The sequence below is a fragment of the Paramisgurnus dabryanus genome, chromosome 11, assembly GCF_030506205.2.
Source record: "Paramisgurnus dabryanus chromosome 11, PD_genome_1.1, whole genome shotgun sequence".
In the NCBI taxonomy this organism is placed as follows: domain Eukaryota; kingdom Metazoa; phylum Chordata; class Actinopteri; order Cypriniformes; family Cobitidae; genus Paramisgurnus; species Paramisgurnus dabryanus.
The window spans coordinates 9223545-9246224 of NC_133347.1; the positions used below are offsets into that span (position 1 = coordinate 9223545).

The 22680-nt window shown below is 37.5% G+C and overlaps 1 protein-coding gene across 11 annotated transcripts in view; it reads left to right on the forward strand.

The window, feature by feature from the left end:
• The window catches only part of elavl4 (ELAV like neuron-specific RNA binding protein 4), a 98545-nt gene that overhangs the window by 70090 nt on the left and 5775 nt on the right, over window positions 1-22680 (forward strand). For 8 of the 11 annotated variants that reach the window (XM_065248478.1, XM_065248482.1, XM_065248486.1 and 5 more), the window contains 3 exons: window positions 5960-6112; window positions 15852-16087; window positions 21561-21599. In XM_065248478.1, coding sequence (XP_065104550.1) covers window positions 5960-6112; window positions 15852-16087; window positions 21561-21599 — 428 coding nt within the window. Of the gene's footprint in view, window positions 1-5959; window positions 6114-15851; window positions 16088-21560; window positions 21600-22680 lie in introns of all 11 variants that reach the window. The other 3 variants (XM_065248479.1, XM_065248481.1, XM_065248480.1) reach the window with 3 other exon arrangements.

The following is a 22680-nucleotide window of genomic DNA, read 5'->3' on the forward strand; positions in this document are numbered from 1 at the left end:
TAGATTTGTTTTTTCCGCTATTATCTTTGTTAAGGAATACACTAGTTAACTGCTAAAATTTAAACTTGAGATTTACACCTGGGCACAAAAGATTTACACTGGATCACATGCCCCAGTAAAGGGGTGTGGCGACACCGCTATCCAGTTTTTCTATGGCTCTGAGTCTATCCTCTCTGGTCTGCCCGTTCGTTCTCCTTCTTCCTTTTGTTTTCTGGTGGACGCGCTCCACTCGTTTCCATGGTTTCTCGCGCTGGTTTCGCTGCAAACTGCTTATAAACATCATCACGTCGCATTGCGGCACAGTGTTCATGGGAAATGTAGGAAGTTCTGCCAGAGGGATAAATGTCCGAGAACGAAGCTTTATGTATCTTGCATGCAATGCCTCATGCATCACCGGCCAAACTGGCTAGTAAGTTTTTATTAACACCCGCCAAAATGAATTTTTACCCGCATTTGGCGGGTTGGCGGGTGTTAATTTAGAACCCTGGAAAGGGCAATGCAATATTTCATTAAAAATGAGAATCTAAAAATGGGGCACTATCCAATGCCAGTGAAAAGCTAAAAACAGTGGCAAGAGAGTCATATACATCTAAGAATGTGTGGCATAAGGGAGTAAAATATGGGCTATTTTTTTTTTTTGCTGAAAAATTCCAAACACTTCCAAAAAATGGTAAACACACAGCATATAGTGTCCATTGACTTCCATAGTAGGAAAAACATATTTTGGAAGTATTGTGATAAATGATGAAGAAAATATTTTGATAAATGATGGAAAACACACAGTTGACGGTACCCATTAAATTCCATCATATTTTTTATTTCTACTATGGAAGTCAATGGACACTATTATCATTTCTCAAAATATCTTCTTTTGTGTTCATCAGAAAAAAGAAATTCATACAGGTTTAAAACAACATGAGGATGAGTAAATCATGACAGAACTTTCATTTTTGGGTGAACTATTCCTTTAAGCATTGATGGATCAAAAAGCAGCATTTTGCTGCTTCTTCCTAGTTAATATAATGAGTGAGATGAGAGTGTGTTAGAAAGAGTTTCTATACAGTCCCAACCTTCACACACATTTTCATGACACTTCTCCATTTCTCAGCAAAACTCTGGCTTTGCCTTGCTGTCGAGGTGATAGGAGAAATCCCACTGAGGTTGAGAAGAGCACAGCCTTGTGCTGCGAGATACACACACACACGCACACTCAACACCCTCACACTCCTCACAGCAGACAGGGTGTTGATAGATCCGACATCTGGATCTGCTTGACAGGGTAAAAAAGCAAGAAAAAAAGAGGAAAGAAAGACAAGAAGGGAAGAGTGTGCCAGGGTTCTGTGCATTTTGCCTTTTCCATTTAAGTGGATTTCAGGAGATTATGGCGGAGTGTTTAGCATGTTTAGCTCCGCATTTGTAGCAGTGTAACAGCCTGTGATGGCTCTGCTGCCCAAATGTCAGAACTAATGAAAATATGAGATGGAAAGGCTGCTTCAACCATTAATGGGAATAGATTAAACTGACGTGAGCATTAAAAGGGCAGGGAGATAGAAACATCTCTCCGTCTAGAATTAAAACTGATCTGCTGTAACAAGAAAGACGGAGAGATAGAGAATGAAGGAGAGAAATCTGACTGGCAATTTATTGGGTGAGGAATACGTGGAGTCAACAAGAAAATTCAATCTGTTGACACAAACTTCTCATTTAGATAATCCAGACCGAGCCACTAAACTGACGGCTCACTCTGAAGATATTTAATTAACCCCAAGCATTTGTGTAAAAAAAATTTACAGTAGTGATGTTAAAGAAATAGTGCTAACACACTTTGTTAACATTGGTTTAATGCATGAGCTACCATGAACAATACTTTTACTGCATAGGTTTCTTAAATGAAAAAATAACATAAACATTTATATTAGCATTAACTAATATTAACAAAGATTAATAAATGTTAAAACTATATTGTTCAGTCCATGTTAGCCAATGCATTTAACAAATGCAACCTATGGTATAAGTGTTGCTGCAATTTAAATTTAAAAAGTGCAGTTCAGTGAAAATAGCGCTATGTTTGTCAGAACAGAGAAAGCCAGGGGTGTGTGCTGTTGAAAAAAAAATGCAGTGTGTTTTAAAGTGTGACAGGATCTGTCCAAGGTGCTGTCGGGTTCAACGAGTTAAGACGGGTGAGAACGTGCAGTGTGAGCTTGTGATGGAGAGATAGAGAGAGTGTTGTTCAGTGTGAGCGTGTGATGGAGAGATAGAGAGAGTGTTGTGGGAAGAGAGCTGTCCAAGGTGCTAGTAAGCACAGCACGCTGATATTAGAGCATGTGGAGAATGCGGGAGTGAGAGAGCTATAGATGGCTTGTATGAAGCGATTTTAGTTTCATTAATTATTCACGCATAAGATACGATGCACACATGCATAGGCAATTTCGCACACATAAAACCTGATTCTCATGCACAGAGTATATATACTGTATACATAAAAAAACCTTCACATGCATAAAATAAAATTATATTCTCATAAAATATGTTTCAAAAATGCTAAATACAATTTATAGATGTATAATTATGCACAAAACAGCTTATCATGGAATGTGAATGTGCAAATCGTCACATGTGAATATCCTTGGATTGTGCATGTGTGTTATTTAAAGCGACAGTTCACCCAAAAATGAAAATAATGTCATTAATGCCTCACCCTCATGTCGTTTCAAACTCGTAAGACCCCCGTTCATCTTAGGAACACAGTTTAAGATGTTTTACATTTAGTCTGCTGTAACAAGATCTGTGCACGGTGACTGCAGATGACGTATGACGCGGATGACGTGTTATCTGGTTTTTTGCGCCCGAGCTTCATTTACAGTCTGAGGGAGACACATGCTGTAAGTTTGGAAAAAAAACTTTGCAAACATGTCTGAGTATAACACGTCATGCGTGTTACTGCAATCACATGACTTTAGTCTCGCGCATGCACTTCACAAGACACACAGAGAAGACAATGCTGAATAAAGTCGTAATTTTTGTTATTTTGGGACCAAAAAGTATTTTCGATGCTTCAACACATTCTGACCCACTGATGTCACACGGACTACTTTGATGATGTTTTTATTACCTTTCTGGACATGGACAGTATACCGTGCATTGATTTATAATGAAGAGTCAACAAGCTCTCGGACTAAATATAAAACATCTTAAACTGTGTTCAGAAGATGAACGGAGATCTTACGAGTTTGGAACGACATGAGGGTGAGTCATTAATGACATTATTTTCATTTTTGGGTGAACTATCCCTTTAAGATTCTCCTGACAGTATTGCTTTGCCACGGTTACGTGCCAGACCCAAAGTTAATTTCTGTGTTGTTTGTCGGTCTGGCATTTATACCTCTGGAACAAAGACCTTGTCGAAAATAAAAATAATCGGTTTCATAAAGATGAGGGAAGACTGTGAGCATGCGTCATTGCTGTACAAAGGAGGTTTGGCAAGCCAGGCAAGAATTCAAGGATGTGTAGCTAATATTGTATACAATAATTTAACATAGTAACGGTAGCTCAGTGTGGTAGTTTATATGCTTTAGCAAAAGGCAATTTTCTTGTTATTTATTTTGCTTGATCTACTCTAGAGGGACTCTGTTGTTATTGATTCTTTGTGTAAGTCTACCAAAGTTAAGTAGATGTTTATGTTGTTGCTGTCTCTATATATAGGGGAGAGCAGGTCACAACATAACGCTTTTTGGTTTTGGCTTAATCCTTCAAAAAATATTTGAGTTTGATTAATTTTATTTTTACACAGGCAACACACACATCTCTGTAACAAATGAACATTTGAAGTTTGTTTCTAGTACTTACCATTCTTGGACAATTACACCAAACGTGACAGAAGTGCAAACGTTACAACTTACCCCATAGGTGGGGTTAATTGTAACGGGCAGGGGGTTAGTTGTAAAACTTGCTAAAAATTAAGTTTGCAGGCCATTATTTGAATACTATTTTGTCTATATACTTGAATTGGATATTGTTTATATATCTGTCTATAATAGACAGGTATCCACACTGTATTCATTCATCCAGCCCTTTTCTAACAATAGTTTAATTATAAATGGATACAAATATCTACATATGTGAGAAAAAGCAGCACAATTATGACAAAAAAATTTTTTTTATATGTGACCCAGTCTGTAATAACCATACTACAGTTTTAAAAATCTAATTCTGAGATAATGAGCATCAAAGTCTGATTAAGCCATTCATTTCATTATGATTTCAATCTTTGACATGACCTTATTCAATCAATATTAAAGATATGAACAAAAATACATTTGACACACGATTTTTGATAAGACAGGCACATTTATTTTGATGGCAGCTAGCAATCATTCGTGTGTAGCCTATTTAAAACAACGGCAAGAATTACGCTAACATTAGCAGTTTTCATATCGTAAATGCTGAGGGGTTAGTTGTAACACAGCGTTACAATTAACCCCGCTTGGTCAAAATATTTTCAAGCCCACCAAAAAAGTTGCTAAGAGCTGCAGACATATTTCAAAACGATGCTATGTTTTAGTCAACAAGACACTGATTATTATGGCATAGCATTGGATTTGGTATCTTACAGACCCAACTTAGAAACCGAAAAAAAACATACGATGAAAAAATTTACTTGCATGCCACCAAAACACTCGTTCATCAAAAACTCTCGTAAAAACATTATACATTTCCAATCATTTCCGTGAGATCGTCTTTTGGCAAGCGTGAAAAAAATACCGGAAAACCAAAATGCTAAACCTTGTGCAACAATTTAAACAGTCTGTGTTACAACTAACCCCGCGTTAGTTTTTGCCCCGCGCATCCCTACTTCGTGCACGTGATTTAGGTTTATGCATATGAAACTGGCTACGCATGTGTGCATCGTCTCTTACACTAGAATAATTAATGAGAATAAAATCGCTTCATAGCTTGGCTCTCACTACAGGCACAAACAGAAGGTTCCAAAGTGTTATTCATCACAGATGACAGTCAGCCATCTCTCTTACGCACACACACACACACACACACACATGCAGAAAACAGATCAGCCTTCATCATTTGCGCATAGTTTTATTTAATATGTGGCTCTTTTGTTTAATTCTTTTTTTAAACTGAGCTTCCACTCAATTGTGTTTCTAGGGCTTAGTAAGCACAAGGTCATATTTTTTTTTTATTAAATGTACTATTCATTCATCTATATGGCGTATTAACTCTTTTAGTAATACATTTAAGTATATCATTCTTTATCGTTAACAGGTTAGTGCTATTCACTTTTGTTTGTAAAGCTGTCAAGATGTAGTTTGTAAATGAGAGAGTGCATGACAGAAAATCTCTGTCAGTTTCTAATGCTATTCTAGTAAGTAAACAGAATTTTGCTTTGATCTTGATTGGAGGTTTAGGGGGTATTTTCTTTCGTGCTGTCAGAGAGACCATCAGAGACAGAACAGGTGCACAGATGACCAGCAGCATCTGAACATTGCATCCTGCCAATTCAAGACCTTTATTATTTTTATAATGTTGGCAAATGTTGCCTAAAAATGATATGAACAGATGCGTCCAAAAGCCAAATTGATTAATTGTTTATCCTAAAGCTAAGCAATATAGATAATTCTAGCATTTAATATTTTTTAGCCTATTGAAAGTAAATGTCAATGTTTAACGCAATAATTAAAATACAATAAAATCTAATTTGAATTAATCTAGGTATGTATCTGGCACTGTTTTTGCTAAATTAAAATGACATTTAATCGTTTTTTATTTTTAAGCAATGATACACAATAAACACCAATATATATCAACAGATTTTTCTTTTAATAACTTCTATGCACATCTCAGAGTAATGACGCAAATAAAATATTCATTATACAATCCTGCCCCACAAAGCACTATATTCATATAATGCTTTTAAATTATCAATGTGTCTGTTGCCTTACAGGTGTCATATGCACGGCCCAGTTCAGCTTCCATCCGTGACGCCAACCTGTACGTGAGCGGGCTACCCAAGACCATGACCCAAAAGGAGCTGGAACAGCTCTTCTCCCAGTACGGACGGATAATCACCTCCCGCATTCTAGTTGACCAGGTCACAGGTATCAGTGGGACCCCTTTTCACTTTCGCATTCATAAACCCTAAATTATGCAGAAAAAACACATTCACATTTACAAAGCACAAATATTTCAAGATTTGGCATACAGTCGGTATGGTTACAGCCAATACTGGGCACACGGGGGAACAAATTAATTTTAAGAATACAGAATGCTGCAGCATGGATTTGTTGCATAATTATTCAAGCCTATATTTTGCATGCATGTGTCATCATTAGTCCACTTAATGGGGGATTAGTCACCAAGGTCAAGTACCGACTAGTTGATTATTCATCTATATAATTTTTCAATTTTATCTTAAGCACATGTTCGTTGATCAGCTCAAGAAATGTGAACAGAGTCCATAACAAAATAAATGATAAGTCTGTTTTAAAGCATCCACCCATTTTGGTGTATGCTTCCTCCAAAATCACGAATAAACCAACCGCCGGTCATGGAGCAGCATTTCATACACATTTAATATTTCTCAAACTGCATAATTCATAACAGCACTCGCCATGCAAACAATACCGCATAAGCCACAGGAAAATGTACTCCACCTTCCAGCGGTGCCGAACGTTATCTAAGGAACTGCTGCGTGGCCACACACACACAGAGGTCTTCCTCTCTTGACACAGATCCTTCCTTTGGCCCTCTGAAGGCTCCCCGGGAGAGACCGGAGCGCAGGAGGAAGCTTAATGACTAATTAAACTTGAGATGCTGGTGATTAAGAAACAAGGAGGGTTTTTTTCAAAGCTGAGGGCTGCCATAAAGAGACATGGAGCAAATCTTACAACTCTTCTGTGATGCCCCGAATGCCAAACAGGGAGTGTAGTGTATATGTGCGTGTACAGCGTTGCCTGTATTTGTGGGGGCAAATATTTAATGTGGCCCTCACAAGTGAAACACTGTAAAAAAGTTGACTTAACTTAAATTTTCAAGGCAACTTGCTGCACAGCTTTTTTGAGTTTACTCAACTCTTGGATGATGTAGTTCACCTAACTCAATTTACTGAGTAATGTCAACTTACACCAGAAAGTTGAACCAACTTTGTTAGCTGAATGATTATGCTCTTTTCACTCAGTGAACACAAAATAATCAACTCACGCCCTTCAACAAAGAAATCTTTGTTCAAGTTACTTAATGTTCTTTGTTGAATGAACATTTTAAAGTTGGATATTTTTTACAGTGAATGCTTATAAATATGCCATATCATGTTTTAATCTGAAGTCAACAGGTGTGTATGGAAGTTATGTTATGGCAGATACATAATATTAGCCTACTGTCTGGTATAGACTGATAAAGAAACAATAAATGTCTGTAAGATTTCCTCATTAATCCAGGACACAAAATATTTGTTGAAAAGGGATAAGACTTGTGAGTCAAAAGCAGTTAGACATTTAGGACCTAAATGTTGACAGTTCAGATTAACTTACCAACAACATGATCCACCCTTCTGGTGACAGCACCTGGAATTACAATGACTGAAAAAAACTTTAAAAAAAAGCTTAACTCTTTCCGCGCCAAACAAAAAAACAGTTTCATTCTACCTTCAGTAATTCTCTTCTTATCACCTCTCAAATATGGGTAGGTTTCTTCAAAAACACCAAATTCTGAGCAAAAAGCGGAGATAAATTCATTTTTGTGAAAGACTTTTGATAGGGATCAGATGCAGAGCGACGCTCAAAACATACACGGAGTTCTTACTCTTTCACGTGAGGCGTTGCTTCCGGGTTGTATAAGTTGCAGAAGAGCGCCACCTGTTGGATAATAGCGGTAATGTGGATTGCTGGAAATACTCGTCATTGGCAAGGAAGCGTTTTCTCTTAATTGACGACTTAACTCGTTGCATAGTAGATTTATTTTCACAGTTTTCAATCTTGCTTATAACCATGGGTGCCAATATCTTTGTCCACAACTATCTGAAAGTGTGCTGTCAAACCTTCAGGAACCCTTATTGTAAAATCATATTTAACTTGGACTCATTCAGACAAATGCTGTACAGTGCACATGCCCATTAGCACAGATTTTCATGACTACAAAAAGTAAAAAACAAAACTGACACATGTTTGTAAAGGCAGTTCTATTTCCCTGTCATATCCCTCCACATGTCAATTTCAAGAAAATAATACTGCAAGTCTAAGTCATTAATAAAGACAAAGACATATGCCACATTAAACTAACAGTGTATTTGCTTTTCTAAAATAATTATAAATCATAAATCTAAAAAAAAACACGAGAACAATTAGGGAAGCGTAGAGCGTCGGTAAGAAGCAGAAACACTGTTCCGCCTGCCATGTAACCGTCTCTGTTTGCCCTGTCAGAGAGTCGCTCCCTGTGGATAATGTATTCTAGTGGAAGTGACTGAAAGCTATTTCCTTTCCTCACTTGTATCTTTATGATTCATTCCCAAGGGCGTGTCTGTTTGTTTTAACGTTATTGGAAAAATGAGAGTAAATTACAGGGATGTGAAAACAAACAGTGAAGCATTTGGCTGAATTCATGGCAAAATTACTTACACTTAATATTTAACCTAATGCTAATGTCAGCTTTGAGGCTTTGATCAATAGTCAAATATTCAGAAAAGCTCTGCTGGGTCTACTTTGCAGTCAATTCATGTTCCATCAATGAGGGCAAATACAATTGATCCAGACCACTGGTTCCTACAAGCTGTGCCTCTTAAGTAAAAACCACCGCTTGTGGAAATGCTACCCTTTTTCTTTTCTACCTCTCTCGATTTTCTTGCTCATTGATATTTTCACGTGACTTGAATTCCATTAACTACACTGTGCAAGCATGCTGTCAGGATGGGTTAACAATAGGCTGATGTCCAAGGTCAACGTTGATATGAGTGTATCCAACACAATGGATCTGTGATATACAATATAATGGAGCACAACAGTTAGGCTCCAAAAGAAAAAACTTTATTACTTTAGTCCGAAACAAGATTTTTAGCAATAACAAATATGGCCTACTATGAGAAAGAACTGTGAATTAAATTGAGGCGGTGAACAAATAATACATTTGAATTTAAATATTGAGCAATAAACTTAAATGATATATCTAACCCACACCAAACTCCACTCTGGAAATGTTTGCTATACATATTACACGTATTACACATCTCATAAAGAATTCATTACCTTACACTACACTCTAAAAATGTTGGGTTATTTTTAATCCACGTTGGGTCAAAAAGGGATGAGAACATTACCCAATAGATTGTAATTTAACCAACGATGGGTTGTTTTATGCTGGGTTGTTTTATACCATTGTTGGGTCAAATGGGTCTCATTTACTAATAATTGCATACGTTTTTCATATTTATACGCACACTTGAACTTCTCACGAGAGCTTTACACCTAATTCACAACATATGCATACGCGCTTGAATTTCTTCTTATATTTATTCTTACGTTAGTGAATTTTGAGTGTTTTACATGAGCGGCCCCGTGCAGGAGGTTGGTAATTTGCATAAAACACGCCCAGAACAGCTCCATATAAGGGCTTTCCGCCGTGCAGCGCTGGTCCACAAATTTTTTTAGAGCAGTTTGTCATAGAAGCAAAAGAGCTGGAAAAGAAATCCCTGATCATATTTTTTATCGGTAAAGTTCCCTTTTGCATTGCATTTTAGATTTGGGAGGTTTTGCTGTCGCTGGAGGAAGCCAGTGCTGTCCACCGACCAGAGTAACATTAAATCTGACGCACATCTGTATCTAAAATAAAACAGAGAGGAGATCAAGTGATTGACATTTGGACTTCTCATTACATTTACATGATGGTTACATTAGGCTTAAGCGACGCTTTCATATATATTAAAAAAAAGTAAAGAAGAAAAGCGTAAAGATTTGTCATTACGCGCATCTTCTTTATACTGTATGTGTAGAAAAAATAAGTAGGCTATAATAATGTATAATATAATGTATATAATAATAATAATATAGACCATGGATACATATATGTAATACAGAAAATATAATATATTTTACATTATTATAAACATTATAATTATAGCCTAGTATTCAATTATAGCGTACGTGATTATTGCGTACGAGTTGTTTTAGGTTTTCTTGAATTTTTTCGTACATTTAGAAGAAAGTCTGATACAAAAGTTTTGTTGAATCACAATTTGTTCGTGAAAACATCCGTACAGTACATCTCATGCACAAATTTGACAAAAAAACAGTAAATAAATGGCGTCAATCATGTTACAGTATATTTTCGCAATGGATTTGACTGCATCATTCACAATGCCTAATTCGGATGAGTTAGTACAGTACACAAAAACGCTTGTCTTTTTTACCATTTTAAAATATTGCTACGAATCAAAATGTGCTGTACTGATTAAAAACAAATACTGATAATGCTTAGAATTTTTTTTCGATTTTTAAAAAAAATCATTAGAGAAAATAAATAGGGAAAATGCAAAGGCCTCTTACAAAGTAAACGGCCATTATCGGGCTTTATTAAAACGAGACGTTTCGTCCTTATCACTATCATCGCACTATAAACGTGTGCCATGTCATCACTGCATTGGCCTCCAATTACACAAGGAGAAACAGATGGATTTATAGCTGCGCACCAGCAGAACCAAGCAAAGAGCTGCTCGAGTCTTTAAAGACCTCCCTTATAGAGGCTTTTCAAACACCATCTGTAGCGGCAGCAACTTGCGTTACATAAATCGAGACGTCGCTTTTCTTTCTCTGATTAGACAGAAAGTAAGATGAGAGGTGTGCGCTTTTTTCCATCATAACACATTTAGCGCGCTAGTTTAATAAATGTCCGATACAGTTAGCACAGCCACTAAAAATGTGCTTATGTTGAGACAGAGGAGAAAGAAAGCTTTCATTGACAGCCGAGCTTTTTTCAGAGCTTTCCTTTATTCCCAAAGGAGTATTTTCCCCCTTCTCTCTCTTTCTCTCTCTCCTATGCAGTAAGTGTCGAAGAACAGAACGGTGGGCGTGCAGTAGAAAGCGCTTTGTCAGGCCGGCTGTGGCAGTCTCTTGCCACCATTTCTTGCGTGCTCGCTCTGTGTGTCACGGTTATTATTAAACTCAGCATTCTCTAGCTTCATGTGTGCTGAGCCCAGATAAGTACAGGTAGAAAGTTACGTAAGGCAGGAGTGATTACCAGGAGAATAGTGCCGTTAACCGGCACATTGTAGCTGTAACTCTGTTCTGTTCGTGATAAGCGCTATAAAGGAGCTAGCGGTGCCAGTATCTCGGGCCTTGCGCTTTGTTTAGGCAGCCTGTTATAGAAACGGCTGCAGGCTTATTATGGTAATGTCAGGGAAGCGTTGGGAAAAGAAACAGTAAAGCACACTCAACATTAAGGCGCCCATTTGCATTTTTTAACCGTTAAACTGCAAGCTTTTTTCAGGATCCTAATTTTAGCGGTTCTGCGGGCGGCTGATAGATCGTCAGCTGTTTGCTGAGTCGCAGCCGGAATGACATTGGTCAGCACTATTTCCACCCGAGGAAAACAAGATCCCATCACGGTTTTATTATAGTTGTGTTAGTGCACAGCACTAAAACACTCTGGATTGAAATGCAGTCGTACCTGCCCTACGGGCATACACTGTTTTTTTTTGGTATGGAACAAAACACACTGCAGAGGACAAAAGGACACACAATATAAAGCATTTGCAAAATTGAATTCGCTATTAAACAGACACCAGACACATCATTCATAATGTTATGACTTGCTGTGTCCTGCATCCCGACTGTCAAGAGCTATTCAAAAACAGTCTGTGTTCAAAATGAGATACCAGCTTAATAACTGCACTTTTACTATTTTTTATTTTTCACATTTCTATAAATTTGTGTGTTCTTTGGGAATTGCCGTTGCTAGCACCATGCTTTACCAGTTGTTAAAATGGTATGGAAATGCAGAAGGCATTATTTCACTACAAACATTTTATCTTCTACACTACTTTGCAAAGGTTTGATTTAAAGCAGTGCATTGTGGGTACAGTATTCTGTGATGGGTTTTGGCAAATGCAGTAGGTCATTATTATTCAACATGATCTCACAAATGTCCGGACTTTCTTTTTGTGTCAGTTTTAAATATTGGTTACTCAATTAGAGGTCTTCTCGGGTCCAAATAAATGTAACCGACCTGAAATGACCCGAATCACTTTATACCCCGAACCCGACGTGTATGAATTATTTTTGTTAAAGAAATCCCCGACCCGAGACAAACCCGAGAAAATTAGACCCAAGTCCGACCCGAACCAGTGGCACTTTTTTTACCCGACAGTCTGCAGCCCCGAACGCAGCAGTCAGACAGAAACCCCGCTGGTCTCACAACCAATTTGGAGAGCTGCTACTTTTGTTTTTACTTTGTTATTTGAAAACGACACCCAGGTAACCGCTAAAATGTATACATTTAAAATTCACTGACATCTGTCTCAACGAAAAAAAAAATGAACCTACCGCCAGCCACACAATGTCGCAAGCGCTCTTGGCAAACAGAGGAGAGGTTTGAAAAGGACTTTGACGCACACACGTGAGAGTTCAGGTTTTCGGGTCCGTTCGGCAAAAAATACATTCATTTCAAATTACCCGAGACCCGATGCTGCTAATATTATACCTGGCTTGTGTCCGAGGCACACGTGAAACTTTTAGACCCGAACCCGATCGGGTATTGGATCGGACCTCGGATTTTCGGATATAAGTGGACATGTGAAGACCTCTAACTCAATTGTTTTTCCTATTTTTAAACCATTGTCGCTTGGGTTTGGGGTTAAATTTGGGGTTTGGGTTAGGATGTCACTTTAACTATTGGTTTATACTATTTTTTTATTTTGTTATATTGTCGCCTCTCTTAGGGTTGGGTTTGGGTTAGGGTGTCATTTTATGTAACAGAAAGTCCTTCTAACCCCAAACCCAAGTGACAATGGTAAGAAAACAGGAACAACAATTGAGTAACCAATACGTGAAACTGACACGGAAAAGAAAGTCAGTGGTACAGACACGGAAAAATGTGGAGATCCGTGACAATGACACGGATAAATGTGCAAATTATTTGTAAGATCAGGTTGTATTTTTTTCTATATACTGCAGAGAAAGTACGAGTTGCATGCTATTATGCTTTTTTCAAACATATCCAAAGCCATATAACGGGTTTGGAAGGGCTTGACATTTGACCTCCACACAGAGACAAAATCAAAGCAAAAGACAACTTATAGTTCGAGCCAGATCCATCAGTTCATTGCAGCACGCTTAAACTGACAGACAGAAACAAAAAGTCATGTAGTTTCAGATCAAAATTTTATGAAACAGAATTTGTAATCTCTTGTATTTTTAGATACTTGAGCTGTTGCATGTCAAATATTTTCTAGACAGAGAGAGAGAGCATTAGGGAGAAACTGAGAGAGAAGATGTCAATCCTCTCTGTTCCACTTTCCAAGGATTCGGCTTAGACCTGAACATCACTGTGCTGCGTTTACATTCAAAGCTAACGTTGCATCCTAAACTCCCTGGAATAATGCATGCTTTCCTTCTTCAACCCTCCATCATTTTAATTAAAAAGAGCAGGTTTGGTTAGGGGAAAGTGAGCAACTGTCAGAGATGACTCACGCTGCGAAGGAAACAGTAATGCAGCCGCAGCCTGAATGAAAGCTTACCGCGTTGAAAAGATTGTGTGCAAATATTTGTTTGGAGAACCGAACCTATCAAAAGACGCCAATTTGAATAGACAATCAGGCAGCACAACAGAAAACATCAATACTAGCGTGTGACAGCCGAGAGTGTGAGAAAAGATGGAACTGACACAACAGGATGTGCAGACACACGCACACAAATAGTGCTCATTGTATTATGCAAATTGCCCTCTTGGAAAGCCGTCTCCACCTGCACACCCTCAGAGGCAGAAGGATCGTCTCATTAAAAACCAGCCCGACAAAAGACCTCCCAGTAAGCCAGGCCCTTTTAAATGTTACTTTCAGGTAGCGGTCAAAACCATCGCCTTGGAAACCGCAGAAATGTCGCCGACAAGCTGCATACCATGAGGCGGCATGTGGCCATCAGCTGGTGCGAACCACGCAGTATGAGGCTGAGCAAGACGTGCCACACGTGTACACGCAAATGCACACACATTGGTTTCCACACCAGCAGGCAACAGTATTTCTACAATATTGCCGTCCTCTCATGAAGAAAAGAAAACAAATTACACGTCTGCCTGACAGCACTGGAACGTAGGCCGGCCAATAGAATCTCCCCGTTTCCTCACGCCTCATTTACATAATGTGACACTGGCGATAGGAGCCGTCATATGTGCTGAATATTTCTGTCATTTGTCGACACCAAATCATTTGCCAGAGTATTTCTCTCTCTAAATATAGAAACGAAGGGTTTTGAATGAAGGTATGTGCAAGTCTTTCTGTAGCTAAAGGGTTATAGCTTGGTGCTCCTGTAGCAACGGCAAAGTCGTAGGTTTGAAGCTGCATATACCGGTAGTAAAAAAAATATTAATTGAATTAAAGTTGCACAATATACTGAAATGGTATGTGCAATATGCATATCACAATGGTTGCCATGTTATGTAGTACAAAGTTAGGTATAGTCAAACTTTTTAGTTTGATGCAGATAACAGAGAAACTGGCACGTGCATTGCATGTGGTTTGATGTGTGGAAGATGATCAACGATCAGAAAGAATGTAAAACATTTACTTTGGTTATGTAATTTTAGTTTTTAAAAACATACACTTTAATATAGTTCATATATATTTTAGGGTTCCCACACCTTAGTTAACTTCAAAGTCAAGGACCTTTCAAGGACTTTCCAGGTTCAATACCCTCAAATTCAAGGACTAAATGTGGGGACACATTTCAAGTGAGAGCAAGGTTACATCGCATTACCTTTTAAGATACATTGTTACAGTTCCCTTTCGAGGGAACTCGCGCTGTGTCACTGTGGTGACATTTTGGGGCTAAGTGCACCTGAATGTGTTTATTAAATTCAACCAATGGTGAGGCTTAACGACAAAGACAGGGGTGACGTGGGAGCCAGGAAGTATATCGCTATCTGAAATATTGCCAAAGACGGGGTTACAGGAACGCAGGAAGTATGGCAAGGGAGACGCAGCGTCTCGCAGAGATGTTTTCATGTGTCAAACACAACTATTCAAATAAGCACTTTGGTATGAATCAACATTCGGATACAGAATATATAAGCATTTAAAGCGAACTGTTTAGTACGTGTGCTAATATTATTTTCTGGCACTACACAGGGAATGATATGGATTTTTTTTTTTTCAGAAAACTTCTTGCATAAAATAGATTCAAGCACTTTCAATGACCTGTATCTATGTATGTATATTTTCAAAAACTTCCCAGGGCCTTGAATGTTTCCCCCAGATTCACAAACTTTCAAGGATTTTAATGACCCTGATATTTACGAAATTAAAACATTATCATATCGCATATTTTGTGTGGCATTATTTAACAAGTTAGTGCATATTTGCATTTTCTTCAATATTGTACTGCTCTTGCTCGAATTAATTGCAAGTCTAAACACATGGGAATAATAATTAATATATACCTTAATTATATATAAAAGATAACCAAAAAGGTTTTTCTGGTATTGTATTTCTGCCTGCATGAATAAAAAATTACTTAATGAGAGCAGTTGACTTATTTTTCAAATGTATACGAGTAAATAGTTGTACATGGATTGGTTGATATTGCACTTGCAGACCGGATAAAGCCAGTAAGTGTATCGTGTGTTGTTTCTGATGTGCTGGCCCCACAGGTGGCTCGCGGGGTGTGGGTTTCATTCGCTTTGATAAGAGGATAGAAGCAGAGGAAGCCATCAAGGGACTGAACGGACAGAAGCCCTCGGGTGCCGCTGAGCCCATTACGGTGAAGTTTGCCAACAACCCCAGCCAGAAGACTAGCCAGGCACTACTGTCGCAGCTGTACCAATCCCCAAACCGGCGCTACCCTGGACCCCTCCACCACCAAGCACAGAGGTTCAGGTAAATACGGGTCAGACAAGGTTTCACTCAGCGGTCAGTATGCGAATGTGCTGTGTATTAAAGTCTTAAATAAAGTTAAGGGGCTGTAGCTAAGAATTAGGGGCCGTCTACCATTTCAAAAATAAAATGTAGAAATGAATGTGGGCACCTAGATGTGGGCCACTAGCATACATTATAGAGGTGACTCAGAATTGGTGGCACAGATAAACAAAGACTGAAAAAAATAGCAGTTGCATTGTAAAACTACTGTATGCAGATCGACCACAAGTTATACAGTATGTCAGTTTAACAGTTGGAATAGCTGCTCCCAAAAATAAATCAAATGAGATTCAGAAAAGAAACTGAAGTAAAAGACTGATAAGAGACAGTGGGGTTCTGTCGTTCACAATCTCCCTCTGATTTCGTTTTCTCATACATCATCTTTCCTTTTTTCATTTCACATCTGTTCCTTTCATTTGAGTTCAGCAGCCTAAATAACTTCATTCTGGCAGCTTACCCCTTTTCAATCCGGGGCAGCACTTCTCAACCTTTATAAAAGGCAATGCAAAGCACTTTCTCTGCTGTACCCCAGACAAGACGTGAAGGCAAATAGTTAGTCACAGGCAACAATAACAACAATTTCAGATCCTGCTATTGACTTGGAGCTTAAGATCTGCCCTCTTCTGAAGCTAATTCACATTAACTGTGAGTCACGTCGTATGGGCTTTGAGCTGCCAATACAGATGATGTCATCACGGAGTTTAAGTTTACAGCTTAGTTACAGATGTCAGCTAGCAAACTGACACTTAAATGATGTGTTTCTATTCTTGGCTTAGTCCAAATTAGTATAAAAGGTTTATGGTATATTCTTTCAAAGCAGTAGAACTAAGATTATATGGCACAATTTGCTTTTAAAAACATAGTAAATATGTGACCCTGTCTATGAAATCGAAGATAATCCAAAATAATCTGTCCATGATATTAGGATCACTCATTGATTTCACATTGATTTTAACCTTTGACATCACCTTACTCAGTCAATATTAATGTCAAGATTATCTTTTCACTGAATGTTCTTTACATTTTGTAGGATAAAAGTAAATCACAAAGAAATGACTTGAGCAGGGTTTTCAGATTACCTGTTGCCTACCCAAGAAAGTAAGTGTAGTTTTTAGATAAAAATATGATGATTTTTTCTTGAATCTTTTATGCTTACTCTATTGGCAGATTTTTTGCTTGTTTTATGCACAAAATCACTCAAATTTAATATTTTGGTCTAAAAGCTAGACTTATTTTCTTGGGTTGTTTTGCTCATCAAGAAAAAGCATTTTAATTTAAGAATTTTTTGATATTTTTACTGAAAACAAGACAAAAATACTAAGAATTTTTTTCTTAAAAATCCTTTTTTGCGGTGTGACTTTCTTACTTAGTATGTTTGTCTTGTTTTCAGTAGAAATATCTTAAAAATCTTAAATTAAGATATATTTTCTTGATGAGCAAAACGACCCAAGAAAATAAGTTTAGTTCATAGACAAAAATATACAATTTGAGTAAATTTAAACTTAAAACAAGCAAAAAATATCAAATGGGGTAAGAAAAAAAATAAGTTTTCTTTTTTCTTAAACAATTTAAGCAAAATTTTCTCATTTACTGGCAGATAATTTAGCTGGTTTTATGCACAAATTTACTTAAATTGTATATTTTTTGTTTACTTTTTTGTTTACTTTTTTTTGTTCACTTTGCTCATCAAGAAAATACATCTTGATTCAAGAATTTTTAGATATTTCTACTGAAAACAAGACAAAAATACTAAGTAAGAAAGTCATTTTTTGCAGTGTAACTGTATATATAACAAAAAATCTAAATGTAAACATTTTAAAAAAGTTAGAAGGTTATGAAAAGTAATGCATTACGATATATAGTTACTCCCAAAAAAACTAATTGCGTTACTTAATTACTTTTCATGGAAAGTAATGCTTACGTCACTTTTTAGTTACTTTTGCGTTACTTTTTTTGGCTAAAGTTATATCTCTTTCAGGCCTTGCAGGTGTTTTTTATGACTGAAAAGTTCTGCATTCAAAATTGCATATTTCATCACAAAAAAATGTTGAGCTCTGGCCTGCCATCTCAGTTTCTGACATAAACTGTTCCCACACAGGCGTGTACGCATAGGGTGCATAATGTGACTATGTTCAGGACAAATCAGTACATAATTTTTTTAAATCAAATTAATTAAACTAAAAAGGTAACTTGCATTACTTTTTTGAAAAAGTAAATCAAAAGTAATCTGTACATTTAAAAAGTAATACGTTACTTTACTCGTTATTTCAGAAAAGTAATATTATTACGTAATGCGAGTTACTTGTAATGCGTTACCCCCAACACTGGTTATGAGAACCAATAACAGTATTTACAAATACTTCATACGTGTTATAACCCATCTCATCTAGATGAATGAATTAACAGTCTAATATTTACTCTAACACAAATGATCAAACAGGACTCGAGCAATTAGCAATGCTCAGCAATACTGGTGACAGAAATCAGTAATTTATTTCTCATACATCACAAGCATTTATTACTGAAGAAGAGATATGAAAAGCATCAGCACCATTTGCATGTATTAGTCGGCCTTACAAAGGCATCATTGTGTTGTGTGTGCGTTTGAAGTGGCAGTGTGAAAAGCTTCAGGCCGGGCCGAGACACGCCTGCAGATATCTAACACATCGTGTGCTCTTGCACCTCAGAGCCCTCGCTCCGATTAACTCATTTACCCACAAAGCAACCTGCCTCTCTAATTGGCTAATTGGCATCGTAATGACTCGACACACTGACTGTCCTCATTTATTTCTGCCGTATTTTTTTCGCACAAGATGCAGTCACCAACTGTTGACCCACTACGGCGTGTATGTATGTGTGTGTTCGTCTAGAGAAGTTCACAAATGAAATGTGGGAAAGCTGTAATTAGCCCTGTCGGCCATCTTGCGAAGGTTTTAATAAGACATGAGACGGGGCCGAGCCAAGTGAGAGACCAAGGTCGCGGTGTAACCAAACAGACAGGAGACCAAAATGAAAATGACTGACAGGAAAGGAGAGCGTAATACACTGGCCCATTGGGTCACTGGAGCTAATAGAGACGCTGCAAAAAAGACATTGCAAGATAAAGAAAGGGCACTCGCAGTTAATGCTGTATTACATTCTGTCTTCAAGCCTTCATTGAAATGTCATTTTTATATTAAAGTTTTTAAGTAAGATAGCGCCAGACCAATTTCATTCATAACACTAGCATATAATCTCTACATGTACATGTTCTGACAGTATGATTCATTTTTAATATATCATTCTTAATATATGTTTGTATGATTTATCTTTTAAAGTTTTCGTTTACTGTTTGCTATCATATCACCTGTGTAATATTTGGAAATTCACTATATAAGGGTGAATTCAGTTAACCTGAGCCACTTTTGCCAATCACTTAATAAACCCAATTTATGTGAATTCACCCTATGTATTACATAAATAACAAAACATAAATGACCATTCCTTAAAAGTCCTCCAATTCCTTAAAAATCCCATAATTTTCTAAATTAAATTAATTGTAATTTCATCCCCCAACACACATTGCTTACAAAAAGCAGCCCAAAATACCAGTGGCGGCCGGTAACTTCTTTTTTCGAGGGCGCTCGATGCGAAGTTCGTCACAACATGTATGTAGCCCGACATATGTGTGGTTGCTTTTTCAAAATATGTGTTCTGCACATCTAGAGATCCTATGTCCATCATGTGTGTGGTCAAAACAAGTGCCTGCTGCAGATGGGTCTAAAGGGTTTATGATAAAAGAGACGCTTGCGTTTGCCAGATACTCGCATAATCTCATGCGTAATCAGAGTTTACCGTTAAGGGAGTGTCTTGCGTGTATTTTGTGAACGTGAGCGTTTTGCAGCAGCAGGCACTTATTTTGACATGACACGTGATGCACATGGTTCACATGATGCAACAAACACATATTTTGAAAATGCAAGCAACACACATGACACTGCGAACACATATTTTGAATTAGCGCCCCTCGAATGAGCAGTCACAAGCCGCCACTGCAAAATACTCATATGATATTGATTTATGTAATAAGACAGTGAGATAAAAATCTATAAAATGTTATATGTAAATGTGTTAAGTATACACTTTCAGAATATAGGTACAAAAGTTGTCACTGGGACGGTACATTTTAAAAAGGTCCTACTATGTACCATTTAGGTGCAGATGATATCTACCCTTAAGGTATCAGTATGTACCTCTAAGGCAGTGTTTCTCAAACTTTTTCGGCATGCGCCCCCCCCCCCCCCTTGCATACAGTTCATTGCTTCATGGCCCCCCAAAGAAAATGTATTACATTAAACATTCCAAAACTTAATATTTGAATTAAACAAAACATATTAAATTATACAATGCAGTTGAGATTGAATTACACAGAATTTATAACAAATTAATTAATTATATAAAATGTCATGAAACTGGGGCCCCCCTGGCACCATCTCAGGGGCCCCCAGTTTGAGAACCACTGCTTTAAGGTACCAGTCTGTACCTTTGAGGTACCAATATGCACCTTTAGCCACAAAAGTGTACTTTTTGAAAAAGGTACTGCCCCAGTGACAACTTTTGTACCTTCTTTTACCCTGTTTCTAAGAGCGTACAGTGATCCAAAAAAGTATGTGAACATTAAGGCCACACTTAAAATGAATGTATGAATGTTATTGCACTATTTTACAAAAACAGTTTAAATGTGATATTTGTATCAAAGGAATATATATTAAAACAAAAAATGATATTTAGTATATTTTGTATTTGCTATTTGGACACTTTTTGTCCATAGTTAATGTGATGAACTACAGTATGTTTACTTTGCCAGGATACCTGTATAAACTGGAAAGGAACTGACTTCATTCAGCCACCCAAAATGACCTTGGATACTTAGAAAACTAAAATAGATTTCTACCAAATTTTGTTGGCAGATGCCACTATAATATTATGCATCTAATGCAATGACATTCATACATAACTACGTGTTTATATACCTTTACCTGTTTAAAAGTCTCTGAATACATTGATGCAATTGTAGCTTATAGGATTTAATGGCTAATGGGTAAACATTAGTCATTCAGTATACTGTAGATGCTGCTGTACAACAAACTATAAACAAATTTCAGGGCTGTAAAAACGCTAAACGCTCCCGAATGCAACTAGCAATTGCGTTGAGTATGTATTGTGCAGGGTGGGCAGTCGAGTGGCCTCCTGTGTTACCATTAGCACTGCTTTAGATTTGCTGCTCTTTGAATGTTTGATTGACTCTGTGAAATGCCTGATGGGGCAACACAGTGTAATGGTCCATCACTGGATGGGCGTCTACCTTCAGTGAGGCAGGGATGTAGCATTAGTTCCATTGAGTGAGTCGACCATCTGCCTGGCATTAACCCCAGAACCCTCCTTCTCTTTGCAGGCTGGACAATTTGCTTAATATGGCCTATGGCGTTAAGAGGTAATTAAAACTTCACCGAATGCCAGATGTCCATGTTGACAGTTTGATTTCTATCCTGTTTTTTCTTTCTTTTTGAAAATCACAAGCATTCAGTTCAGTTCAAGGTCTTCCTCCTCTCTTGAGTTCTTTTCTTTAAGTTTTTTTACTTGATTGTTTTGATTTTTACCTACCAATCAGTAGCCAAACAAAGTAAGTGTAAGTATCTTTTATCATTTGTAGTGATGAGTATGCATCGTTTGCATATGATGATTATAAATTTTTATATTTAGTTATTTTGTGTTTTCTTGTGTGTGGCTCCTGTTTTGAGGTGTGGCTTTGACAGGATTCAGGGGCTGAAACCGTACCTCCGTCCAGCTCAGTGTTTTCTGCTATTTATTTTACACGACTACCCACCACCGTCACTAATTTAAAGAATTAGTTACTTTAAAACTTGTTAACTTACTTTCATGCTGTTACAAAACCAAATGTAACTGCATTCTGTAGAGCGAAAAAAAGAAGTTTTCTTTTGCATGCAATTACATTACAATGAATGAGGACTGGAGCTCTACGACATAAGAAAAGACAAAAAAATTATCATTGAAGTAGTTCATACAACTATTTGAGTGAAGAACAGGCCAAAATTTAAGCTATCATATGGCTTCAAAAGAATTTGCTGTGTAGAACGTACAGTACGTACATAGTACATAGCGTGGACTACTTTTATAATCCTACTGCATCCTATTTGAAGCATTGACAGTTCCAGTCCCCATTCATTGTAATGAAATGGAAAACTGAATAGTGCATTACTCAAAGTTCCCCATTTTATGGTCTTTGAAAGAAAGTCCAGATATGTATTCAGAACAACATGAGGGAGAGTAAATAATATAATTTTCATATTTGGGTGAACCATTCTTTGGACAAATTCTGATAGTAAAAAGTCTAATAGATAATTTTGAAGGTTGTTTGGTTTCATTTGATTAAATGAGCCGGTTTGGAGCAAGACGGAGGTGGTGCCAGCTCACCTGGATCCCTGCAGGAAATGTAGTGTTTCACTGCAGGTTTAGGAGCCTCTGATCACTTGGGTTTGCTTGTGCTTTTTTGC